At 29.1% G+C, this 23957-nt stretch overlaps 2 protein-coding genes and 2 long non-coding RNA genes across 5 annotated transcripts; all 4 read right to left on the bottom strand.

Annotated features, from left to right (window-relative positions):
* Window positions 1-276: 276 nt before the first annotated feature.
* Window positions 277-3361, bottom strand: LOC105632292 (transcription factor MYB3). 2 transcript variants are annotated; one of them, XR_016320472.1, is made up of 5 exons: window positions 3006-3361; window positions 2722-2851; window positions 2328-2639; window positions 752-1065; window positions 277-671 (listed from the first exon to the last, which is right to left on the bottom strand). It is a non-coding gene; the product is annotated as a transcription factor MYB3 (long non-coding RNA). The 2 variants fall into 2 exon arrangements; XR_016320473.1 differs by lacking the exons at window positions 277-671; window positions 752-1065 and having other exon boundaries at window positions 2095-2639; window positions 3006-3344.
* Window positions 3362-9976: 6615 nt separating this feature from the next.
* LOC149497189 (putative glycosyltransferase At3g07620) lies at window positions 9977-14011 on the bottom strand. The gene is made up of 6 exons (XM_089720741.1): window positions 13871-14011; window positions 12590-13295; window positions 12361-12491; window positions 11796-12144; window positions 10378-11134; window positions 9977-10193 (listed from the first exon to the last, which is right to left on the bottom strand). Exons 2-5 carry the CDS (start codon window positions 13001-13003, stop codon window positions 10523-10525), a joined length of 1506 nt encoding a protein of 501 aa, XP_089576867.1. The 5' UTR covers window positions 13004-13295; window positions 13871-14011; the 3' UTR covers window positions 9977-10193; window positions 10378-10522.
* A 756-nt stretch (window positions 14012-14767) lies between these two features.
* On the bottom strand, window positions 14768-15345 carry LOC149497188 (uncharacterized). The gene is made up of 2 exons (XR_016320637.1): window positions 15210-15345; window positions 14768-15129 (listed from the first exon to the last, which is right to left on the bottom strand). It is a non-coding gene; the product is annotated as an uncharacterized LOC149497188 (long non-coding RNA).
* Window positions 15346-16646: 1301 nt separating this feature from the next.
* On the bottom strand, window positions 16647-17686 carry LOC149497187 (transcription factor MYB3-like). Its single transcript, XM_089720426.1, has 3 exons — window positions 17447-17686; window positions 17165-17294; window positions 16647-17086 (listed from the first exon to the last, which is right to left on the bottom strand). Exons 1-3 carry the CDS (start codon window positions 17586-17588, stop codon window positions 16771-16773), a joined length of 588 nt encoding a protein of 195 aa, XP_089576552.1. The 5' UTR covers window positions 17589-17686; the 3' UTR covers window positions 16647-16770.
* Between the last annotated feature and the right edge of the window lie 6271 nt (window positions 17687-23957).

The raw sequence follows: 23957 nt of genomic DNA, 5'->3' as shown, positions 1-23957 counted from the left end.
TATTTATTTATTTTTTAACACTATATAAATCTTATATTTACTATATTAAATTTTATTTTATCAAAAATAATTGATTGTGTTATCAATATGAATTAAGTGGTTAAACTGCGTTCGTTTTTCACCATTTAAGGATTTAAACATTTGTTCGTTTTTCACTATTTAAGGATTTAAACATTTATTTGTAGATTTATCAAATTCCTGTGTTTTTTTTTTTTTTTTTGCAAATATATCAAGTTCCTGTATTTGGTTAGTAATATTAAGCTAAAATCCATAAAATTAATAAATTTTACTATGACCTCCATTGTACCATTTTGATTTTAACATGCATTGCATCTGCTGCTATTAATTTCTACTACAACTTAATTAATAATCGCCGAACAAGCTAGCAGCTCTTTATAGACATGAAAATGCAATTCAATAACAACCAACCCCAACTACAATTACATCTTAGTTATGACAAATACCCCTTGCTTTGAATCGCATCTTGTCGTCAAGATTTTAAAGCTGAAAATGGAGACATGAGAAAAAAGAAACATCCTCCCAAGTAGAATTTGCAGGAACCATATTTTTCCAAAGAACACGAACACTTGGGTGACAGGATCTCCAATCCTTCCAAATCAATTAGAGTTGGGTTGAGAGGAAGACGATTAGGGTTAGGGTTCAAAGCTTCCCTGATATCATTAGTTCAAGGTGTCAATAAAACGCAACAACCTTGCATCATTTTCCATAGCAGAGTTTAGAGTTTCCTTACCTTGATGAAGAGAATGCATCATCTCCATCATTTGTTTCATTTGTTGAGAAAAATCGTCCATTTTTTTTGCTTGCAAAGACTGAGCCTCCTCCACTTTCCGGAGCTGGACTTGCATGTTAATTTGTATGCTTTCTATGTTCTGGTCATAAAGGAGAGACTGCTCCCCCAAGGCTTGCAATCGCAATGCGTCAGGAACCGCGATTTTTTTGGTTTCTTTTTGCTGCATCGGAACCAAGGTTTCTTCCAGTTCAGGAGTATCTGATTCCAAATTGTTAGGTGTTGTAGGCAAGCAACACCTAGCTTGTGTTTGTTTACTGAGAATCACAGAGAAAAAATGAGTGGAAAAAACGAAAAAGAAAAGGAGAGGAATGATAGAGAAAATAGAATAGAAGAGATATTACTCCATCCATTAGTTGTCACTTCGGGGTCAATTTTGTCATTTAGAAAATTATAGAAGTATTAACTATTTAGTCATTACAATAATATTTTCTAGAATTGAGGTTATGAGTTATTTAGTCATTACAATAGGTCGAAGAGATTATTAATTTATAGAATATTCTAAAATAAATATTTTATACAGAATTAGACTTATCAAGACGAGAGCTATAGATTTATTTATATACCAAATCAATGAAAATAAAAAATTTTTTCAATATTATTTTCATTTTCTATTTTTTCTATCATACAATCAAAAATACTTTTGTTTCAATAAAAAAAAAAACTATTTTTCATTAGTTTGGTCGATGAGTAGACTCATGGACCCAATCTAGGAAAATCAATTCTTTCTATACATGCATTACATCAATTGTTATTTGCATGGGATTAAATTTATTAGATGTCAAATTCAATTCTTTTGAAGGATTGATTCAGCAAGATTTAATCTACTGGTCCACACATGAGCCAAATAATACAAAATAATCTTTTATTGAAATAAAAATATTTATACCATTTACTGAAAAAAAAATAAAATATAAATAATTTTTAAAAGAAAAACTCTTATTTTCACTAATTTAGTTCATAGTTAGAAGATATAAAACTAATCAAGATTAGTCTAATCGTATTTTTTTTTTTTTTTGAAAATGAATCTAATCGTATAATTAACTATCCTAATATATTCCACCTTTAAGTAAATCATAAAACATATTTATTTAAGTGCAGTGCATGTTGGATCGGTAATTGACATAAAACAAAGGGAAAATTTTACATAAAAAAAAAAAAATTTTACCTCGAATGGATTCCTGGCCCACTTATAGACCAAACTAACGAGAATAAAATTTTTTATTGAAACGAGAATATTTCTGACTATGCACTAAAAAAAAAAGAATAAAATCAGAACAAGAATCTTTACCATAATTGGTTTAGTTCATAAATATGGCTGTCGACCTGGTCCACACGACAATTTTCTAAAACAAAATCCATGTGCTAACCAAACATCATTAACGACGCAGTAAAAACCTTAAACATTTTTATTCAAAGTATACATAAAAGTCAACGTTCCTTCTTCAAAAAACATAAGGACAAAACGACACCTTCGAGTTCTCTACTTCACAGACACATGCACAGTAATGCAGCTCACCTATTTTCAGTGAGCCATGGATCCTCCACATCGAGCTCAAGAAATTTGTTCACCCACTCCAAACCGTGCGATCCTTCAGTCGAATAACCAAACAACTCGTTTACATCGAATGAAATATCAGGAATCGCAGCTCCTGTAATGCCTTCTTGCATTACCTGATTAGTATCACAAGTCTTTTCTTGTGAATTTTCTTGTGGCATTGGAGATTCTGGTTTTTTCTCCAAGCTTATTTTCTTGCGTAAATGTGAGTTCCAGTAATTCTTTATTTCATTGTCTGTTCGTCCAGGAAGTCTGCCGGCAATCAATGACCACCTATACATACATATATATAATATAACACATTATTTTAATTAATTAAGTAATAAATAATTTTGTAGTTTATGAACTAATTAACCTGTTGCCCAGTAGCTTATGAAGTCTAAGAATTAAGTCTTCTTCATCATCTGAAATGTTTCCTCTCTTTATATTAGGTCTCAAATAGTTCAACCATCTCAGTCTACAACTCTTCCCACATCGGTTCAAACCTGAAACAATAGTACAGGCCTCATCATCCCCAGAAATCTCTGCACCTTAGCTAAATGCCAACCCCTCTTTAAAAATTTAAGACATTTACCAAAAAGAAAAGAAAAAGAAAGAAAGAAAGAAAGCGGATACTATATGCGCAGTTTAAATTAAAACCTGCTTTAGTGGCAATAGTTTTCCATCTCTTAGCACCATGAACTTCAATATATTCAGATAGTTTTTGATCTTCTTCAGCAGTCCAAGCTCCTCTGTTCTTCACTTTTTTAGAGGATGACTCACCACTGTTCTTTGGTACCATCACTACAGTAAGGGAAGAGAGGGAGAGAGAGAGAGTTTGAGACAAGTTAATTTTTAGAGTCTTTATGTGTGTGTGTGTGTATATATACAGTGAGTCCAGTTATAGGGCGATGAGCGATGTAATAAGCAAATATATAGGAAATCGAGGGAGTAGAGAGTTTAAAATGGAGAAGATGAGAAAACTGTAAGCATTTTTTTTTTTTTTTTTGTAAATAAGAGTTGAAAGTTCAGTGCATATGCTCAGATCAGAGTTTGGACGTGATTCCAAGAATCTTATTCATTTCTTAAAATTCATTCCAAATTTTACATTAGAAAAAAAAAAGACAAATAATAGTTTAATTCCGAATTTCGTCCCACGTGGGATTTTGAAATGGCGAACGTGAGTCCTTAACAGGAACACTCCAAGCAAAAATTTTCTTTCGTTCACAAGAATTAAAAACTCAACCTTTTAAATAAAAGGCCAGAGTTAGTTCTATTCAAATTGATCCGAACCCCATTGATAGATAAAATGATTCTTTACTTGAAGCTTTATTCCATTTTGAAAATTGAGTATTCGCTTACGTGTTTATTAATTTTAAGACAGCATTTAGTATTTTTACTATGGTCAAAATATTACTCTATAAATTTATATATTGGACTCAATCTAGTGGCACGTTATGACCAAAATAATAAAAAGATATACTTTTAAAAAGTTATTTTATTCTTTTTTTCTCTAAATAAATGATTAGAGACACTGCTTAAACTATAAATACTAATATAAATTCTATGTAATCGTACACTAAAAATAACAAATTTAGTGCTTTAACGTCAATCAAAATATTAAAAGATATTACCGAATAAAATTATAGTGTCCAGTGTAGCATTTTACTAATATTTAGAAATGAGAAAGTGAATTATAAAATTTTAGCGGAACTAATTAACAATTATTAAGACAACTAATTACTACTAAAACAGTTAATTAAGAAAAAATTATTTGTTTAGTGAGTCATAATTCATACTTCATTCTTTTTCTATGTCCTGATATTTTAAAACGGAACTGAGATTTATGTAATTCTATGGCCCCGACTCTGTCCATGCACATGCCAAGGCTCTCCATTCTCCATCTACCCTTCTTAGTCCTTAGGGAGACCAGCGGGCAAAGGTAGACCCAGCTACGGATTGTTGTGACATTAATCCGTGAGAGATGGGAAGCACGCACAGTAATACGTGAGAGATGGGGGAAGCATGCATAGCACGCGGTACAATTTACTTTTTACTACTTCCTCGGTGAATGTTTCGTCCCAGTATATAAATTATTTTAAATATTTTAAAGATTCATATATTATTTTAATGTTACCTTTAATTATATTAAATATAATAATAATTTTCACAGTTAACATTAGCATATACTTATTCATGACAATTTTATAAATGTATATATACAACACACCCTCCACAAGCGATATCCAATTTAATTACACTAAACTTTATATCATATTTAATATATATTAATTAAGATTAAACATAAAGCTTTAGAGAAAAACTCAGTCAATCTCGCAGAATTAATTATATAAAAAAAAGTTCATTAAAAAAATTGATTATTTAATTAGCAAAAAAAATGATTATTTACATATAGTAAATTTTAAAATTTTACTGTATTACAGCCTTAAATTACCTTTGTAACGGTAACATCAAAGCTTTATTGCCAGCAGACTTAGTAAAATAGTAGTAATTATTTTGCAGATCACTTAGTCCAACTTTTGCCTGCTCCATTTCGAAGATGAGTCACCTCTATTTTTAGGTGCCATTACTACCATAAGGGAAGACAAACAAAGCAACACAAGTTAATTTTTAGACGTTATATAAATTGGACCGAATATAATATGAACTGATTAAATTTTCAGTTTGATTCATTGTATTTCGTTTTATTATTATTATTATTATTATTATTATTATTATTCATCTACCATTCTTAGTGAGCCTAACAAAGAAAGGAGGACCCAACTAAGTTATTATTATTATTATTATTATTTTCCTTATTGAATGGACACCATTGCCCGTCCTTCACTCTGAAATAATACGTAATAAGTTCGCAAACAGTACACTTTTTGCTCACTCAATTAATGGCAATGGTACATTAATTTTCCTAGACTTTATTATATTTCTTGCATTTGGAGTTTCCTGAGATTTTCTCACCAAAATTTTGAGTTAAATTATTTTATAGGAGCTAAATTTTACATAAAAATTTTCAACTCGTGGTTCTAAAATTTCATCATTAAATTTATATATGATAATTACTTTTTTTTATACACTACATCAAATTTCTTATTTCTTTTATTAAAAATCATGTAAATTAAATTAAATTAAATGAGTTATAGTACAATTATATTGAATAAAAATCCATTTTTATAAAAATAATGTTGTAGATATTGTCAAAACATTCTTTAAAAAAGTTTGTGTATATATATATATATAATATGTACAAAAAAAAAAAAAAAGTATAAACATGTTAGTGCATTAGTACCAAATATAAAAACCACACATGATTTAATATTATATACCATGGAAAAAAAAGAAGAAAGATACTGTACAAGACAACAGCCTGTTGAGTTGTCATTATTTGGAAGATTCTTTTTACATATTATCACTATCTGAACATGAAGATAAATGTGCAAAAAACAAAAAAATAGAAAAATAAAATTTTACGTAGCAAAATTGAACTCTTACAAAGTGGAATGTCATTTCCTGTTTTTTCAATCCAAATATTTCTCTTGTCTTGCATAAGTTAATATAAAGCTGTAGTTAATATTTTAGTCTTTCAATAATAAAATGAAGAGCATTTGATGTTATTTATGACTCAACACATCCGACCTAAACAAGTATTATATATATATATATATATATATATATATATATTGGGTCTGTTCGGCAAAGTTATTTATTTTAGTAATAGCGTTTTTCATAAAACGTTACAAGTTAAATGTTACATGGGGTAATTTTTTTATAAAATGTCACCCTATAAAGGCTCTGTTCCATAACAGCGTCTGGGGGAGACTTTAGAATTTTGACTGTGTCAAAATACTGTTTTTGTAAATTATATCATTAGATAAAGTAGTATATAAAATAGATGTTAGTAGATAAGATAATATTTATTAAAACGTTAATTCATGTAACGTTTTAGCATTTCTATTTTTGATTAAAATTTTTTTTAATAATTATGTCCTTAATTAACTTATATTATCTTTATCCTTATCCTTTATTAAATTTATATTATCCTTATTTAGTTTATATTAAAATGAGTTTAAAGTTTTTAGTATGTTACTGCAAATCTGCATTTAGGTTAGAAAATTACATTATTTTACATAAAAATTTAAACAAAATATTTTAATAATGAATGAATAGAGGATTATGTGAGGAAATTGTATTATCATTTTAGAAATGATAATGATTTCAATTTATATAATTGGACTACGCAATATAAATTGACATTTTTTTTTTATAATGAGTTTACTACTATAGTCATAAATTAAAATTCTAACTCAATATTTAAATTTCTCTTTTTGTTATTTTAAATCCAACAACTAATCAAATAATTATTTTTACCAAACACTTTTACTCTAAACAGTTATATAAACAATCAAGAGCTAATATTTAACAACTATTAAAATAAATAATAACTTGTAAAACCGCTAATAGCTACTAAAACATCTAGTATTGCTGAACAGGCAAAAAAAAAAAAAAAAAAACAATCAAAACACTAAAAGCTACTTAAAAAAGCTGTTGCCAATATAAACAGTTGACTTGTGGTTGACACACACTTGACTTGCGGTTAAGTAAAAGTAAGGATGGTCATTTCACGGTTTTCGGAACTGGAACCATGAGGAATCGGAACCAGTCTGAATCAGAACCAAGGTTATGTTGTCTGATTTTGTTTCCAACTTTTGAGGAGTCGGAATCGGCAGGTTTGCCAACTGGTCAGAACCGGCGGTTCCACCCAGTTCCAATAATTTTTTTTTTTTATTATTTTTTCAAATATTTTTATGAAATCCTCAAATTAACTCTTCTAATAACTATATAATGACTAATTTTAAGGGTATTTATGAAATTTTAATTTTTTAATTATAAATACATATTTTCATTTAAAAAAAATTATTAAGTTCAAGTCTTTTTCTAAAAAACAATAAATTAAGTTAGAGCCATTTTTCTAAAATAAAAATAAGTCAAAGACTTTTTTGTTAAAACAAATAAATTAAATTAAGTCTTTTTATTAATTTTTTCTTAAATTTTTTCTAACAATTATTTCATAAATATTTAATTTTAAATTTTCAGGAAAAAAAAATGTTGCTTAATTTTTTATTTTATAATTATATGATTCGCCCGAAAATCAATTGGATAACCGGCTAAAATTATTAATTTTAGAACCGTTAAAGAACTAAAGCCAGAATCGTAACCATAATTATTCGATTCTAAATTATAACTGAAACCGTCAAGTTCGGTTTGATTTTAATTTCAAATATTTTTAGAACTGAAATCATTACTCGTAGAACCGAAGTCCGGTTTGCGCGCTGTCACCGCAAAGCATCAGTTTAGTACAAGAATCCAATCCCTGAAGTAGTAGAAACTTTGTTTTTATTGCTTTTTTTAAACTGAAAATATGCATTAAAAGCCAAAGTCCAAAAGGGAGTCAGAGTAGAGAAAATCACATTAAACAGAAGGGGGATTAACCAACCAATTAAGAGCAAGTGTTCCACTACCATAAAATTTAGCAATCCAATCAGCAGGTTGGTTTAAATATTTAAATATTTGACTATTTTTTATTTAATTATTTAAATATAAGGTATTAATATAAATTAAATTCATCAAATACTAAAATTTATTTCTTACATTATTAAATTTTGAGTTGAAAATCTAATTAATATAAAAAATTATATAAAAAAAAATTAATCCGAAGCTCTGCTCATTAGATGAATGTCTTAAGCTCAAGACACCTTTCATCAACACTTCGGAGGCAAAATGCATAAATTTGCATTTACATTTTATATATAAATTTGTGTATTTGGCCATTCAAACAAAAGAATAGTGTAGTACATGTGACAGATGAACAACGTGTCATCTTCCAGTCAGAACTAACTTTCTAGAGATACGTGTCTTTTCAAATTTTCCGAGAAAATTCTAATTCTTCTTAGAAATTTGACGTTGTTTCCAACTTCGGAGTTCAGACTTCAGAGAGAGCATGTACTGAGTTGCATCAACAGTACTTTGAAATGACCTTCTTTATGAGTTTTGCAGAGTTACGTTGGTGAAGTGGGGCTGCGCCTCATTAGTGTCCAAAAAAACTTGACCATTTATCTTATAAGTTGGCAATTGTCTTTTTTTCTTTTCTTTTTTTCTACTTCATTTTGAAAATTTTTAATTTCTCTAAAAAATAATACTTTTTTCAATATAAAATGTCATTACCCATTTTTATGGGCTAGACCGACACTAGAGCATAGATAGTTCCATAATATTTTTTATAAAAATACAATGATAAATTTGTGTATTTGGTTGTTTACTATGTGACATTACAAATTTATCAAATTCTCATGTACCGTGTTATGCACACTTAAAAAAAAAAAAAGGTAAAATTGAGAGAATATATATATATATATATATATATATATATATATATAAATAGATTTTAGTGTGGAATTTCTTTTACTATGCTATTAAAAAATATTATAAAGATATATCAATAGTAAAAATATATAGTGTGATTTTTTATTATTAAAGCAAAAATTAGTAGTTAGGCATGTGTTAAGGAATATAGATTAAAAATATTGAAATTTATAGAGATAAATAAAAAAAGCAAAAAGAAAGATGGTAAAATTCATTAATTTGGTTTATTTTAAAATTAATGTAAAAAATAATTAACACGTTATTTCATTAAAATCTATGAATAAATAATTTATTTTAAATAATTAAGAGTTGTATAAATCTTCAACTTATCATATTATTAATACCATAATTATATTTAACATAATTTAATTTAATATAAAAAATTTTAATTTTTTAATATAAAATAATAGCTGCCCATATCATTAAAATTTATAAATTATATAACTTATTTAAAACTCAATCAAACTTGAAAAATTCTTATAATCTATATGAATATTGAAAATAAAATAAGAAGAGAGTTTAAAAAAAAAAAAACTAATTAACGATTGGCTTGAGTGGCTTCTTTTAATCTTGACACCAACTTCAATATTTGAATTCTTAAAAAGAGAAAAAAATTATGTAGAAAAAAATAAAACAAGAGATGAAATATACAATGAATGGATTCCACCCCTAGTATGACTATTCTCCCTCTTTATAGATTTTCTGGAATATCTTCATGTTCGCTTGGAAAATTGAATCTCTATTGAGTAAAAAATCTCTTGGAGATAGATAATTGTTTAAATTTTATATTTCTTCCAATTAGGATTCTCACAGCGACTAAATAAAACTTCAGCTTTAATAAAGTACATCCCACGATATCTTCATTTGGGCAACACATGCTTAATATAAAATTTCGACCCAAGTTGAACTATGAAGAGTAGTACGGGTTTGTCGGGTAGCACGCCGTGGGAGTGCTACTTGCTGAAAGTCTTAGACAATTGATCTTATCTTGCATTTTTTGTTGGTTTCTTATAAAAATCTTACAAAATTCCTCAAGATGAAGTGAAATATGATATTCAAGATCAAGTGCAATATGATATAAGGAAGTTTTATTAAAAAACATAAATAAAATTAAATAAAAACTAATTAAAGTAATTAAAAATACTAAAAATCCTAATAAAAACTATATTAAAATACTATAAAAATAACACCTATCATCAAATAAACAGGCTTAACCTGATAAATTATATTAAGCAAATCTATTTTAGATGGGAGCCATGGGTTCAATACACAGGCATTTGCTCAAAGATCAAGGGTAAAAAAACAAAAGTAAGAAAGTTTGAATCTTCCTAAATGCAGTAGATAAAGTTTGAATCTTGTCTCTTGCTATATATGTACAACAACAATGGTTGCTCTGCTGCCTTTCTTCTTTCCCTGCAAAAGGAAACTCAACAATAAAACTTCTAAAATTTGAATAAAAGAAAATCCCATTCTAGAAGTAAGTTCACATCCAAGGTCAAGGAAGATGAAGCAAATACTAAAAGAGTATTCAGAAATATAATTTTTAACACAATTTCTAACTAAAAGAATAAATGCTGATAGCTAATTACGATATTACCTCGGAGATGGATGATCAAATCAGCTCCAGTACAGCAAATTATGCTTATATCAGGTCCATAACCCAGTTAGCCTGCGCCGAGGCTCGACTAGTATTTTCATCTCATCATCCACAGTCCCTATAGTTTGCTTGTAATTTAAGAATACTATGACTTTGAAATTTGAATCTGATTCAATCTGCTAAACCAAATGGAATGTAGAATCATGTGGAACAAATCATATCTGAGGGGTTTTGGATTCCAAAGAAAATGTTTCTGCAGCATTTTTAAATTAGTTAGCATTGTAAGGTATCTTCTCAATGGGATAGCTAGCAGTATCTTCTTCAGTTTGGGGATATCCTTCTCAACCACAACAACAGAGAAAGCACTCCAATCTAACACATCACTGAAAGGGAGGGAAAAATTATCCGCAATGATGATTGGGACGCATTCATAATATATGGCCTCGACAATCCGAGGGCTGTTCACTTCATAACCCATTGGGCATACACAGTATCTGCTAGATTTCATGTGCTGAATGTAACTCGTCTTTCGAGACAATCCGGTTGGTAGAGGCCCATAAATTTTCATGTTTTCATCTTTGTTATGCCAATACTTGAGAAGTATTGGCCTAACTCTACCGTGCATGTTTCCAGCAAAGAAGGCAAGAATCGGGCGTTGTGATACTCTTATACCACCACCAACATTTCTAAGAGGTCTACTAGGATTTTTTATGGTATTTTTTGTAAGTTCCTTGTGCATACTCAATGTGTACGGACCCTGCCATAGATCAAGTAAAATAGAATCTACAATCCCAAACTAAATTGCATAAAACAAAGTCTCAAAAAAAAAAAAATATTCAAATCTTTATTCCTATCCACACGTGTTTACTTCTTCAAAATCAACCTTAGTAGGTAAGATGAGCCAGATTCAACAGAACAACATCAGATAAGTTATAAGCATTTCCTTGAACGCTCAAAGCTGTCATATGCAAGGAATGTGTGGTATTTCAATACTCCTATTGTTGAAGAATATACATAAATGCATTAATTTATGATCATAAAAAAATGTAATAGATACATAAATGCATTAATTTATGATCATAAAAAAATGTAATAGACCTCATAGATAGTGCACTAGCTAGTAGTATAATATTCTGATTGGCAGAGAATATGATGAAGTTTTGGGAAGAAAAGGATATGCATCATTCATCAAAGCTGTTGCTCTTTTGAAGCAACAATAATTATATTTATACTAGAAAAGAAGCAAGTAAAAAATAGAAAATAGAAAATAAACTGAGGAAAGCTAAACCCAGGAAAGCTAACTCAACTCTGAAAGCTAGCTCATTGAGTATGGTCTTTGACCCTAAAATAGGTAGCAGTAATAAAATCAAACCCTCCCATCCAAACTATTTCAGAGCTAGGATAAAAGATTACTGTACCCAGTCATGGCAAGCAACAAGAAAATGATCCCTTCCATACGTGCGGTTCCAAAAAGGATACTTTGCAGCAAGCATATTTGCATAATCTCTCATGAATTTTGACAATGGTCTCAGATTGTGTGAGTTAGGCACATAAAGTGTCTTCTCCAGCTGGTGTGCACTGTATGGAAGATAAAATAAGTGAGCCTTTTCTGGATCCCTTGTGATAAACTCTCTGTTTGTCTCCATAAACTTCATAAACCACCCTTCGGAAGCATATATTCCATTCAGATGGGGTTGATGAAAGATAGGCCTACTCCCGTCAGGGTAGATGTAAACTTTAACTATCTGCTCCATCAACTCATAGCTTCTGAAAATCATTAGAAGACTCCACATTAATATAAGAACATTTATCTACCATAATATCCTCATTTACCATTTCAAACCAGCACAAACAAATTGCGTTTTCAGTTTCAAACCTTCTATCAATCAATCAATCATAATGCATATATTTCACAACTATGATAAATCATGAACTACCAATAGAGATATGAAGCAAAAATGTGAGAACTGTTACAAGATATACCTCTTAAAAACAGAAACATTTCGAAATATAGGGGCATATAGAAAAGGATCATCTCTAATCACTGGAGCATGTTCAATCTCTTTCTTAGCATACAAGAGGGCATCATTTGGTGACAAGGACCAAATATATCTCTGCAGTATTACAGCATGGAAAATATATCATTGCTAACGGCTCCCATATTTTAATCAGAACGAAACAAGAAGCAATATTGAATTCTCGATGCCTCTACCTGCAAGTGACGTGGCGCAGGAATGCGAGGAGGCACAGGAGGAACAACCTTTGCATCATCATTTGCCTTATACTTCTTTCTTCTCTTTCTGGCTATAGAATTTCTTTTTTGAGGGACTCTGGCACTAGCTGCCTTAGATGGCGCTTTAGATTTCACTGAGAGAATAGTCGCAGTTTGAACAACAGGAGATTGTTCAACTTTTGGCTCATTAACAGTATCTCTTAACTGCAAGTTACCATTCAAGGACATGTGTGATGACACTATGATAGGCGAAGAAACGAACCACCGCTTAAATGGAAAAGGAAATACAATAGTAGGCACCAAAACTCCAACTACTGTCATTGTGACAGTAGCCAAGAGTAGTTTTCTCCAATAAAATCTGCTCCACATGCAATGCCGCAATATTTTTCTCATTATCACAACAATTATGCGCCAGAAAATTTTATCATCTTATTATGCTAGAACCATTCAAACTTTCGCTGATAAATAAAATGTTAAGAACATGATAATTGGCTAGCCCTTAATGAAATAAGGCTTGAAGTTACTTAGTTTCAATCCTTTGGTGGCTTTAGAAGTCTAGTACATAATTTCAATTTATAATATTAATAATACATAGCAGTTAGTTTGAAGCCATTGGTTGCCTGACAAAGCAGTACTATCATATGAAAAATCCTTCCATTCATCCCCTCCAAACGTGCCCAAGACACTGAGAATATAAAATGAGTACTTGATCAACAAAAAAGAAATTAATTTTAACCAACACAGAAATTTAACAAAAGATATATATATATATATATTGTAAGAGCGAAAAGGAAGAGGAAAATAATGGATCAAAAACAAGATAAACAAAGGTGTTTCAATGCACAAGACTTCCTGCATTGCAAGCTCTTTAGGAGTCACATGCACACAATCCAATCTAACATTCTTTACACATGGGGGCGCAGGAGTCGTTTTAAGGACGTGGGATTGCAAATTGAAACCCTGATCGAAAACTAACTAACAAAAAAAAAAAAAAAGAAAAGAAATTGATACAAATACAAGCATGAATATTAATTGGGATTTATCTAACATTGATTTTAACTTGAAATTTATACCCATTTTTGGTAAGCTGGACAAGAAGAACACATCCAAAGAAAATTGAAGGATGACTATCCATTCCAAACTTTACACTAATTATACAAATTAGGAAGCCAAAACTTTCACAAAAAGAAATCCAAAAAAATTGATTAATCGCAAATCGAAATGACGATATAATCAAAGGATAAAAGAAAAGACATGTACCTGGGTGTTTGAAGGAGAGAGATGAATATTGGAGAGAGTAAGGAACGACGTTTGAAATTGAAGAAAAAATAATGGGGAAGGGGTCTTCAAACAAATGAATTCAAAGGTTATATATGAATGGAGGAAAGCGATGGGTTGGGAAGACGCGCGGCAACTCTCAGTTGTTCGTCTCTTTAAGTGTATTTTAAGAAAGAAAATATTTATATATTTTTAAATATTTTTGAATTTTGAATATATTTTAAATATAATTACGCGGAATTTAGCGGTGATCTAAAGATATTTTTTCTGGGCCAATATATAATTTTAAAAAGAAAGTGTCAAAAACATAAATAAATTAAATTTTATCTATTAATTTAGACAAATATACATATATATTTAAAAATTTTCAAAAAAAAAAAAAAAAAAAAGGGGTCTTAAAAATGCAATTGATTGTGAAAGGACTTGCTTAATGCTGGAAAGTTCTGAAGAAACAAAAAAAGGAACTCTATAGGGGGTTGGTAAACAACAAAGCTTGCAGTTTCTTGTCGCAGCTTTGCTAATTTGGTTACATATTGACTTGAAGTTGCAGAAATTTCTCCAACTATATAAATCTTATATATACTAAATTGAACTTTATTTTATCAGAAATAATTGTGTTATCAATATGAATTAAGTGGTTAACCTATGTTCGTGTTTCACCGTTTAATCTCCTAAAATAAATTTTTATATTCGATGCATAAGATCAATTTTATAACTAAAAAGTGGTTTAGATAGATAGGATTTAAACATTTTTTTGTAGATTTATCAAATTCCTTTGTTTTTTTTTTTCGCAAATATATCAAGTTCCTGTATTTGGTTAGTAATATTAAGCTAAAATCCATAAAATTAATAAATTTTACTATGACCTCCATTGTACCATTTTGATTTTAACATGCATTGCATCAGCTGCTATTAATTTCTACTGCAACTTAATTAATAATCGCCGAACAAGCTAGCAGCTCTTTATAGACATGAAAATGCAATTCAATAACAACCAACCCCAACTACAATTACATCTTAGTTATGACAAATACCCCTTGCTTTGAATCGCATCTTGTCGTCAAGATTTTAAAGCTGAAAATGGAGACATGAGAAAAAAAGAACATCCTCCTAAGTAGAATTTGAAGGAACCATATTTTTCCAAAGAACAAGAACACTTGGGTGACAGGATCTCCAATCCTTCCAAATCAATTAGAGTTGGGTTGCGAGGAAGACGATTAGGGTTAGGGTTCAAAGCTTCCCTGATATCATTAGTTCAAGGTGTCAATAAAACGCAACAACCTTGCATCATTTTCCATAGCAGAGTTTAGAGTTTCCTTACTTGATGAAGAGAATGCATCATCTCCATTATTTGTGCCATTTGTTGAGAAAAATCGTCCATTTTTTTTGCTTGCAAAGACTGAGCCTCCTCCACTTTCCGGAGCTGGACTTGCATGTTAAATTGTATGCTTTCTATGTTCTGGTCATAAAGGATAGACTGCTCCCCCAAGGCTTGCAATCGCAATGCGTCAGGAACCGCGATTTTTTCGGTTTCTTTTTGCTGCATCGGAACCAAGGTTTCTTCCAGTTCAGGAGTCTCTGATTCCAAATTGTTAGGTGTTGTAGGCAAGCAACACCTATCTTGTGTTTGTTTACTGAGAATCACAGAGAAAAAATGAGTGGAAAAAACGAAAAAGAAAAGGAGAGGAATGATAGAGAAAATAGAATAGAAGAGATATTACTCCATCCATTAGTTGTCACTTCGGGGTCAATTTTGTCATTTAGAAAATTATAGAAGTATTAACTATTTAGTCATTACAATAATATTTTCTAGAATTGAGGTTATGAGTTATTTAGTCATTATACTTACAATAGGTTCAATAGATTATCAATTTATAAAATGAATATTCTATAAGGATTAGATTTGTCCAGACTAGGGCTATAGATCTATTTATCTACCAAATCAATGAAAATATTTTTTTTTTAATATTACTTTCATTTTCTATTTTTTCTATCATACAGTCAGAAATATTCTCATTTCAATAAAAAAAAATTATTTTTCATCAGTTTGGTCGATGAGTAGACTCATGGACCCAATCTAGGAAAATCAATTCTTTCTATATCATTACATCTATTGTTATTTGCATGGGATTAAATTTGTTAGATGTCAAATTCAATTCTTTTGAAGGATTGATTCAGCAAGATTTAATCTATTGGTCCACACATGAGCCAAATAATACTAAATAATCTTTTATTGAAATAAAAGTATTTATACCATTTACTGAAAAAAAATAAAATATAAATAATTTTTTAAAGAAAAACTCTTATTTCACTAATTTAGTTCATAGTTAGTAAATATAAAACTGATCGAGATTAGTCTAATTGTATATATTTTTGTATTTTTTGAAAATGAGTCTAATCGTATAATTAACTATCCTAATATATTCCACCTTTAAGTAAATCATAAAACATTTATTTAAGTGCAGTGCATGTTGGATCGGTAATTGACATAAAACAAAGGGAAAATTTTACATAAAACAAAAGGAAAATTTTACCTCGAATGGATTTATGGCCACTTATGGACCAAACTAATGAGAATAAAATTTTTTTATTGAAAATAATATTTCTGACTATGCACTGGAAAAAAAAAAAGTCAAAATACTTTTAAAAATTTTTTACCATGATTGGTTTAGTCCATAAATATAGCCATCGACCTGGTCCACACGACAATTTTCTAAAACAAAATCCATGTGCTAACCAAACATTATTAACGACACAATAAAAACCTTAAACATTTTTATTCAAAGTATACATAAAAGTCAACGTTCCTTCTTCAAAAAACATAAGGACAAAACGACACCTTCGAGTTCTCTACTTCACAGACACATGCATAATAATGCAGCTCACCTATTTTCAGTGAGCCATGGATCCTCCACATCGAGCTCAAGAAATTTGTCCACCCACTCCAAACCGTGCGATCCTTCAATCGAATAACCAAACAACTCGTTTACATCGAATGAAATATCACGATTCGCAGCTCCTGTAATGCCTTCTTGCATTACCTGATTAGTATCGCAAGTCTTTTCTTGTGAATTTTCTTGTGGCATTGGAGATTCTGGTTTTTTCTCCAAGCTTATTTTCTTGCGTAAATGTGAATTCCAGTAATTCTTTATTTCATTGTCTGTTCGTCCAGGAAGTCTGCCGGCAATCAATGACCACCTATACATATATATAATATAACACATTGTTTTAATTAATTAAGTAATAAATAATTTTGTAGTTTATGAACTAATTAACCTGTTGCCCAGTAGCTTATGAAGTCTAAGAATTAAGTCTTCTTCATCATCTGAAATGTTTCCTCGCTTTATATTAGGTCTCAAATAGTTCAACCATCTCAGTCGACAACTCTTCCCACATCGGTTCAAACCTGAAACAATAGTACAGGCCTCATCATCCCCAGAAATCTCTGCACCTTAGCTAAATGCCAACCCTTCTTTAAAAATTTAAGACATTTACCAAAAAGCAAAGAAAAAAAGAAAGAAAGAAAGCGGATACTATATGCGCAGTTTAAATTAAAACCTGCTTTAGTGGCAATAGTTTTCCATCTCTTAGCACCATGAACTTCAATATACTGAGATAGTTTTTGATCTTCTTCAACAGTCCAAGCTCCTCTGTTCTTCACTTTTTTAGAGGATGACTCACCACTGTTCTTTGGTGCCATTACTACAGTTAGGGAAGAGAGAGAGAGAGAGAGAGAGAGAGAGAGAGAGAGTTTGAGACAAGTTAATTTTTAGAGTCTTTATGTGTGTGTGTGTATATTCAGTGTGTCCAATAATAGGGCGATGAGCAATTTATTAAGCAAATATATAGGAAATCCAGGGAGTAGATAGTTTAAAATGGTTAAGACATGAAGACTGTAAGCGTGTGTTTTTCCTGTAAATAAGAGTTGAAAGGTCAGTGCATGTGCTCGGGTCAGTGCATGTGCTCAGGTCAATGCATATGTTTTTCTCCTGGACTTTATTAAATTTCTTGCGTTTTGAGTATCGCTAGACTTTCTTACCAAAATTTTGAGTTGACTTATTTTATAGGAGCTGAATTTTACATAAAAATTTTCAACTTGTGGTTCTAAAATTTCATCATTAAATTTATGTATGATAATTACTTTTTTTTATACACTACATCAAATTTCTTATTTCTTTTATTAAAAATCATATAAATTAAATTAAATTAAATGAGTTATAGTACAATTATATTGAATAAAAATCCATTTTTATAAAAATGTTGTAAATATTGTCAAAACATTCTTTAAAAAAGTTTGTGTATATATATATAATATGTACAAAAAAAAAAAAGTATAAACATGTTAGTTCATTAGTACTAAATATAAAAACCACACATGATTTAATATTATATACCATGGAAAAAAAAGAAGAAAGATACTGTACAAGACAACAGCCTGTTGAGTTGTCATTATTTGGAAGATTCTTTTTACATATTATCACTATCTGAACATTGAGATAAATGTACAAAAAAACAAAAAAAATGATTTGAAGTAGCCAAATTGAACTTACACAAAGTGGAATGTCATTTCCTGTTTTTTCAATCCAAATATTTCTCTTGTCTTGCATAAGTTAATATAAAGCTCTAGTTAATATTTTAGTCTTTCAATAATAAAATTAAAATGAAGAGCAATTGTTGTTCAAATTAAACTTAATTAAACTTATATTATCCCCAATTAATTTATATTAACATTAATTTAAAATTTTTAGTATGGTACTGCAAATCTGTAATTAGGTTTAAAAATTACATTATTTTACATAAAAATTTAAACAAAATAATTTAATAATGAATTAATAGAGGAATATGTGAGGAAATTGTATTATCATTTTAGAAATGATAATGATTTCAATTTAATTGGACTACACACTATATAAATTGATATTCTTTTTTTTTTTTAAATAGAGTTTACTACTATAGTTATAAATTAAAATTCTAACTCAATATTTAAATGTCTCTTTTTGTCATTTTGAATCCAACAACTAATCAAACAATTATTTTTACCGAATACTTTTACTCTAAACAGTTATATAAACAACTAAGAGCTAATATTTAACGGCTAACAGTTATTAAAACACCTAATAACTTGTAAAACCGCCAACAGGTATTAAAACAGCTAGTATTGCTGAACAGGCAAAAAAAAAGACAGTCAAAACAGTAAAAGCTACTTAAAAAAGCAGTTGCCAAATACCCGCATTGTACATAAACAGTTGACTTATGGTTGGCACACATTAGACTTGCGATTAAGTAAAAGTAAGGACGGCCATTCAAGGTTTTCGGAACTGAAATCGTGAGGAATCAGAACTAGTCTGAATCAAAACCAAGGGTCTGCAGTCCGGTTTTGGTTCCAACTTTTGAGGAGCCGAACCGGCGGTTTTTCTAACTAGTTAGAATAGGTGGTTCCACCTTATTCCAATAAATTTTTTTTATTTTTTCAAATATTTTTATGAAATCCTCAAATTTGCTCTTCTAATAACTATATAATGACTAGTTTTAAGGGTATTCGTGAAAGTTTAATTTTTTTTTTAATTTATTATGAATACATATTTTCATTTAAAAAAAATTAACTTCAAGCTTCTTTCTAAAAAAAATAAATTAATTTAGAGCCATTTTTCTAAAATAAAAATAAGTCCAAGACTTTTTTGTTCAAACAAATAAATTAAATTAAGTCTTTTTATTAATTTTTTCTTAAATTTTTTCCAACAATTATTTCATAAATATTTAATTTTAAATTTTCAGGAAAAAAATGTTGCTTAATTTTTTATTTTATAAATATATGATTCGCTCGAAAATCAATCGGAGAACCGGCTAAAATTGTTGATTTTAGAACCATTAAGGAACTGAAGCCGGAGCTATAACCATAACCGTTCGATTCTAAACTATAACTGAAACCGTCAATTTCGGTTTAATTTTAATTTCAAATTTTTTAGAACCGAAATCCAGTTTGCGTGCTGTCCCCGCAAAGCATCAGTTTAGTACAAGAATCCAATCCCTGAAGTAGTAGAAGCTTTGTTTTTATTGCTTTTTTTTTACTGAAAATATGCATTAAAAGCCAAAGTCCAAAAGGGGGTTAGAGTGTATAGTACATGAAAAGGAAAGGAAAGGAAAAGTGCCTCCCAATACCTTTTTGTATATTATTTGATTTGATTCAGTGACATTGGAATTTGCCAATGAGATTAAAATGCAATAGATTTATTAGGTAGGCCCGTGAGAATTAGGTAAACCTAATATTGTTTAAGATACTTGGTTTGAATTTCTAGTTAAGCCTTTAACTGTAAATTGAAACATTACCCAGTAATTCATTCTTCTATCATATTTATTTAAATTTTGCCTTCAAACATGCTCAACTGTCAACATGAAATACATAAAAGGCTCTCAACATGTTATCTTTACTCCTTACTCAACAACTATTTTACCTTATCTCAAAAAAAAAAAAAAATTAATATTAGCTTCTGTGCGCTTCACAATGGGCCTCCAAATTGATGGACCTCAATGGGCTTAGGCTACCCGGATGAATATTCTCAAAATTATTTTTTGGTTTATTATTCAATGAACTTAGTAGCGTGAAAAAACAGATTATGGCAACTATAATTATATTCGAAGGAAATTGGAGAAATTAAATTGAAAGATTAGACACGGAAGCTCAAAGAATACTATCCAGTATGCCTTATCTTAAATCATAGCAAGTCATAACAAAAGGAAATGAGAATCGCAACCCGCCTGTGGCTGACCAAAGCTTGGATTGGATTGGATGGCATGATCAAATCATATTTTTTTACTGAAAATATGCATTAAAGCCCAAAGTCCAATTAAGAGCAAGTGTTCCACTACCATAAAATTTAGCAATCCAATCAGCACGTTGGTTTAAATATTTAAATATTTGCCTATTTTATATTTAAATATTTAAATATAAGGTATTAATATAAACTAAATTCATCAAATACTAAAATTTATTTCTTACATTATAAAATTTTGAGTTGAAAATCTAATTAATATAAAAATTTATAAAAAATAAATAAATTAATCCGAAGCTCTACTCATTAGATGAATGTCTTAAGAACAAGACATCTTTCATCAACACTTCGGAGGCAAAATGCATAAATTTGCATTTACATTTTATATATAAATTTGTGTATTTCGCCATTCAAACAAGATAATAGTTGGTACATGTGACTGATAAGCACGTGTCATCTTCCAGTCAGAGCTAACTTTCTAGAGATGTACGTGTGTTTTCAAATTTTCCGACAAAATTCTAATTTTTCTTAGAAATTTGATGTCGCTACTGAAATTTTGGAAGGAGCAGGTACTGAGTGGCTTCCAGTCAGTACTTTGAAATTACCTTGTTTATGAGTTTTGCAGAGTTGCGTTAGTGGGGCTGATCGGTGGCAGAGGCAGGGGATAGAGACTGGCACCTGCTTCACGTTTGTCCAAGAAAACTTGACCATTTGTGACGTAAGTTGGCAATTGTCTTTTCTTTTTTTTTCTTTTTTACTTTGTTTTGAAAATTTTTAATTTCTCTAAAATTGGATCCTAAATATATAACCTTTACAAGATAGAGTGAACCCTCTTCTTTAAATAATAATGAGTAGATTGTAATAATTTTTTTGGTAACTCTCTTCTTTAAATAACGTTAAAAAAATTAATAATTACGATAGAGAGAACTTAACTTGAAATCTCAAATTTTTTTATATATGATTTACCATTTTTAAATTTTCAAATGACAATTTCTTGATTTTTACATTTGACTCTCACTTATATAATTCAATGAGATAAAATTACAAAATTGAAGATTAAATTAATATAATATCAAATTGAAATACACATATATTTGAAATATTTTGTTTAATTAAAGGAAAAAAAATATACATAGAAGACTCTCTATATGATGAAATATAATTAAAAATAATATAATCATGGTTTCGGATTTAAAAAGTTTAGAGTTTAAGATTTAGGAGTTTGGGACTCACTCGTAGGAAATGTTCATCGACTCTCGCACGTTTAACGCCTGGCCCAGACTTTTCAAGCATTGGCATACCAAATTTATGGGCCTATACCACTCCAATATCTCCAAACAATCCAACTTGAGGGCCATGCAGCCCGATTTAAACTGTGAAATCTAAATTTTTAAGGAATAAAGTTCAATTTTTTAATGTTATAAATAGTGAAGCAAAGCCTAGTAATAACAATTTTTTATATAAGAAATTAAAATTCACGATTAATATTATATATATAATATATTTTTGTTAATTACCTTACATTTTGAGAATTCTTATGTGATTAATTTAGTATTATCATTCTTCGAACAGATGTTTGTATATTAATTTCTTTAGTGTTTGTACTATTTTTATATTTTCTTATATATTATTTTCATATTTGATTTGTACTAGCATATATATTGTGTATGCCTAATGGTTTATGAAGTGAATGTTTGAGACCATATGTTAGGAATGCGTTACAGTGATCATTGCAGATAATTTTTTTCCGTTTCAGTGATGTGTTAGATTGGAGTTCTTTCTCCATTGTTGTGGCTGAGAAAGTTATTATTCCCAAACTGAAGGACATCCAATTTGGCTAACCTATTGAAAAAATACCTTACAATGCTAACTAATTTTAAAAATTCAGGAAGAAACATTTTCTTTGGAATCCAAAACCCCACAGATATGATTTTAATCATGGGTATTTTTGCGTTTCGAAAACGTTTTTTCATGTCTGTTTTCCTGGTTTATTTCATGTTGGCTTGCGATCACCAACTCTTGACCACAAAAGGACAAGTAAAAGAAGAATCATTTAATGTAATTCATTATATGAAATCAATATTTTAAAATTTATGCAACACAAATTTAATTTATTTATGCATATAATAGTTCATTTTGTGGGTTTCTTTTTCATCAAATGTTTTATTTCTAAGAGCCAAACAAATTCTGAGCATAAATTCTACTTTTGTTTCTTTAATTAAAAAGTAACTTTTTTGTTTCTAGAAAAACACGACACGATATAGTTTCGACATGCTACACTAAAAAATATATTACTTTTATTCTATAATATTTATTACATTTAGAATTTCATATCCTTTAAGAAAACTATTAAATTTGTCTAAATTACAATAAATTATTGAATAAATTTATTATACTCCCATAATTTAATGTAAATTCTCTAAGAAAATCATTACTAAATTGAAGTTGTAATATTTATTGATCATATTTAAAGGATAAACACGAAAAAAAAAAGTTTTATTGCTCCTTAAAACTATAAATATGATAAATATTTTGAAAAAAATTATTTTTTCAAATGTGACAAGTATTATAAAACGGAGGTAATAATTTAAAACTTGTACAAAAATAATTAAATCTTTTTTATTAATTATAGAAGAAATTATTTTTTTATTAATTATCTTCGTAAAAAGCGATTTCCCTGATTATTATGATAAAGCATACCAAATCTAGTGACATTCGAAGCGGCCCAAGTTGGCCGCAGTTTTTAGGCACCATTATTGGGCTACTAGATTGCATATTATTGTGCGATTAATCTTTTTCATAATAACTGCGTTTGAGGAATGGTCATGTCCCTCCCGTGTTTATTTTAGATTTTTTTTACGCAATAATATTATAGAGTACGCAGCAGAGACAATCCTCTTTTTTGAATAACATCTAAACCTCTCATTTTTTATATTTTTTATAAGAGAAAAAAAGACCAATTAAACTACAACTAATTGACTGTTTATTTTAGATTTTTTTATATTATTTAATGATATCTTTTAATTTACCCTAAAAAAAAATGGCGGTTTAACCATGATACTAGGAGTATGTGATTTTAGTCAAATATATAAATTCACTAGGAAAATTTTTATATGAATTTTTATTTTGATTCATTGAACATATTAATTATAAAATTATATCTATTAAACTCTTCAATTTGATTAATTAAACGTTTCAAATTTGGATATATTAAATATTTATTAGATAATTGAAAAATATATAACAATTATTATTATAAAAATTGTTTTAACCAAATATCAAATCAAAAATATTAAATT

The sequence above is a fragment of the Jatropha curcas genome, chromosome 4, assembly GCF_041381405.1.
Source record: "Jatropha curcas cultivar XTBG-Jc1 chromosome 4, XTBG_Jcur_1.0, whole genome shotgun sequence".
Classification (NCBI taxonomy): domain Eukaryota; kingdom Viridiplantae; phylum Streptophyta; class Magnoliopsida; order Malpighiales; family Euphorbiaceae; genus Jatropha; species Jatropha curcas.
The sequence above is the reverse complement of the archived record's forward strand: the minus strand, read 5'-3'. Positions and strand labels throughout refer to the sequence as shown.

What these genes read in the sequence shown, in the direction of transcription:
- LOC149497189 (XM_089720741.1), bottom strand. Translation starts at nt 13,003, where the DNA reads ATGAGAAAAATATTGCGGCATTGCATGTGGAGCAGATTTTATTGGAGA. An exon ending in CTGCGCCACGTCACTTGCAG is followed by an intron (nt 12,492 to 12,589) that starts GTAGAGGCATCG and finishes GTAATACTGCAG; the next exon opens with AGATATATTTGGTCCTTGTC. An exon ending in AATGTTTCTGTTTTTAAGAG is followed by an intron (nt 12,145 to 12,360) that starts GTATATCTTGTA and finishes AATGATTTTCAG; the next exon opens with AAGCTATGAGTTGATGGAGC.
- LOC149497187 (XM_089720426.1), bottom strand. Translation starts at nt 17,588, where the DNA reads ATGGCACCAAAGAACAGTGGTGAGTCATCCTCTAAAAAAGTGAAGAAC. An exon ending in AACTATTGCCACTAAAGCAG is followed by an intron (nt 17,295 to 17,446) that starts GTTTTAATTTAA and finishes CTATTGTTTCAG; the next exon opens with GTTTGAACCGATGTGGGAAG. An exon ending in CATAAGCTACTGGGCAACAG is followed by an intron (nt 17,087 to 17,164) that starts GTTAATTAGTTC and finishes ATATATGTATAG; the next exon opens with GTGGTCATTGATTGCCGGCA.